At 34.5% G+C, this 2,592-nt stretch overlaps 1 protein-coding gene across 1 annotated transcript; it reads left to right on the top strand.

The window, feature by feature from the left end:
• Positions 1–1,687: 1,687 nt before the first annotated feature.
• On the top strand, positions 1,688–2,097 carry CBG25527 (the record flags this gene model as incomplete). The annotated part of the gene is made up of 3 exons (XM_045242871.1): positions 1,688–1,810; positions 1,859–1,951; positions 1,996–2,097. The coding sequence occupies 3 exons, from the start codon at positions 1,688–1,690 to the stop codon at positions 2,095–2,097; spliced, it is 318 nt and encodes a 105-aa protein (XP_045098302.1).
• Positions 2,098–2,592: the final 495 nt, after the last annotated feature.

The following is a 2,592-nucleotide window of genomic DNA, read 5'->3' as shown; positions in this document are numbered from 1 at the left end:
AATAAAAAAATGCAGAGAACTCGGAGATTGGAAGGCTGGAAAAAGAAACGCGTGGCAAATAATGATAAAAATGACAGAAAAGATAAAATAATTCGGGAATTTCAACTGGATTTTTCTGTTAAAAATAATTTCACGGGAATTTTTTATTTAGAATTTGAAAATTTGAGAACTCCAGAATCTCAGAATCTTAGAATCTCAGAATCTCAGAATCTCAGAATCTCAGAATCTCAGAATCTCAGAATCTCAGAATCTCAGAATTTCAGAATTTCAGAATTTCAGAATCTCAGAATCTCAGAATCTTAGAATTTGAGAACTTGAGATCTCCAGAATCTCAGAATTTCAGAATTTCAGAATCTCAGAATCTCAGAATCTCAAAATCTTAGAATTTGAGAATTTGAGAACTCCAGAATCTCAGAATCTCAGAATCTCAGAATCTCAGAAACTCAAAATCTCAGAATCTCAGAATCTCAGAATCTCAGAATCTCAGAATCTCAGAATCTCAGAATCTCAGAATCTCAGAATCTCAGAATCTCAGAATCTCAGAATCTCAGAATCTCAGAATCTTAAAATCTCAGAATCTCAGAATCTCAGAATCTCAGAATTTCAAAATCTTAGAATCTCAGAATCTCAGAATTTCAAAATCTTAGAATTTGAGAATTTGTGAACTCCAGAATCTCAGAATCTCAGAATCTCAGAAACTCAAAATCTTAGAATCTCAGAATCTCAGAATCTCAGAATCTCAGAATCTCAGAATCTCAGAATCTCAGAATCTCAGAATCTCAGAATCTCAGAATCTCAGAATTTCAGAATTTCAGAATTTCAGAATTTCAGAATTTCAGAATTTCAGAATTTCAGAATCTCAGAATCTCAGAATCTCAGAATCTCAGAATCTCAAAATCTTAGAATCTCAGAATCTCAGAATTTCAGAATCTCAGAATCTCAGAATTTCAGAATTTCAGAATCTCAGAATTTCAGAATTTCAGAATTTCAGAATTTCAGAATTTCAGAATCTCAGTTTGTGGATTTCGAGATCTTTGAGTTTTCCGAAACTTTTGGATTCACAGATGTTTCGGTTTTTCCGATTTCGAGAGTTTCGGAATTTTCAGATTTTCAGCATTTTTGTATTTATTGGATTTTCAGAATTTTCGGATTTTCAGAAAATGGAAAACTTTGGGAAACTCCGAAAGCGAAAAAATTCTCTGGTTCATAATTTTTTATGATTATTTGTTTCAAATTTTTTATTTAAATTCCCTATTCAATTCTTTCCCCAATTAGTCTTCAAGGTCTATATTTTTCCTTTTTCCCTATCTTTTCATCCCCCTATTATCCCTGTTTTCTGGCTCTGAGCACCGTCCAAGTTGAAGGTCATAAAATGTAATACATGATCATAAAAAAGGAATATGTCTATGTATCCCCAAGTATTCGAAAATAGGTTTATTCAAAAAAAGAAAGAAAAAAGTACACATTTTTTTGAACGATCGCAACCTTTTTCTCATTTTAACGATGTGTGAGAAAGGAGGCAGATGACATTTAAAACAATTTCCGAAATTTCTCTTTTTTTCGTTGGCGAATCGTTCTTCTTTTTTGAAATTTCTTTTGTCTACAGTAATCAATTTTTCAAAATCTACAGTAATCCAATTGAGGATTGACTTGTAAAATTTTTTAAACTACAGTAACCCAATCGAAAATGCCAATTGAACTTGACGCCAAGACAATCCATTTTTTGGAGGCCTATTTCGCCATCAAGCAATCGCCGGATACTACCGAATTGCATTATCTGCGATCGCTCACTGGAGCTAGATTTGAAGATGTGAGTTTTGAAAAAAAATTTTCAGAAAAAAAAGTCACAAAATTTCAGCTGAACAACTGGTTCAAGAGACGTCAAATTCTGAAGCAGTGTAATCGTCCACTGGTGTCTCAGATCCACGCTGCTAGAAGTGACCAGGAAGATGTAAGTCATAGAAAAGGATCGAAAATCAATAAAAAGGTTTTCAGCCTGAGCCAACTCTCAGGGAGCTCCGAGACAAACAAGACCAACTTATGGAGCAACTCCTCCAAGTCGCCGCCAAAGTTCTGGAGAAGCAGCTTGGGGAATAAATACTCTATTAGAACTGCTCCTTTACTTTGAGCATATCCACACGGTCTAGTTTGAGTTCAATTATCTCAATTCCAGTAAAAGGTATCAAAATCTGTCAACTGATAAAACAATTTTGATTTTATGATAATTATCCATTGACACCTTTTTTCATATCCTGACAGGAACCGAGATAAATCGCTTAAAAGTAAGGGGTCAATTCAATTAAAGGTGTCACAATTTTGATTTCTTTTTCCATGTCTTACTCTCCCTTTCCCCAGATGCTCTCTTGTTTACTGTTGGAATAAGAATTTCCTAATAATTCCAATAAAAGTTGTTTACGATCACTTGGTACATCGACCACGAGTGACAGGTGGTGACGGTTACTGCGATATTTGGATGCGGGGAGAAATTTTTTTGGGTAATGGGATTTTTGTTTTTGGGGTTTTGAGCGATGATGAAATGTGTACTTTTGCTACTTTAGTGAGAGAGAGAGAGAGAGAGAGAGAGAGAGAGAG

The sequence above is a fragment of the Caenorhabditis briggsae genome (genome assembly GCF_000004555.2).
Source record: "Caenorhabditis briggsae complete genome, chrII, whole genome shotgun sequence".
Taxonomy (NCBI): domain Eukaryota; kingdom Metazoa; phylum Nematoda; class Chromadorea; order Rhabditida; family Rhabditidae; genus Caenorhabditis; species Caenorhabditis briggsae.
The sequence above is the reverse complement of the archived record's forward strand: the minus strand, read 5'-3'. Positions and strand labels throughout refer to the sequence as shown.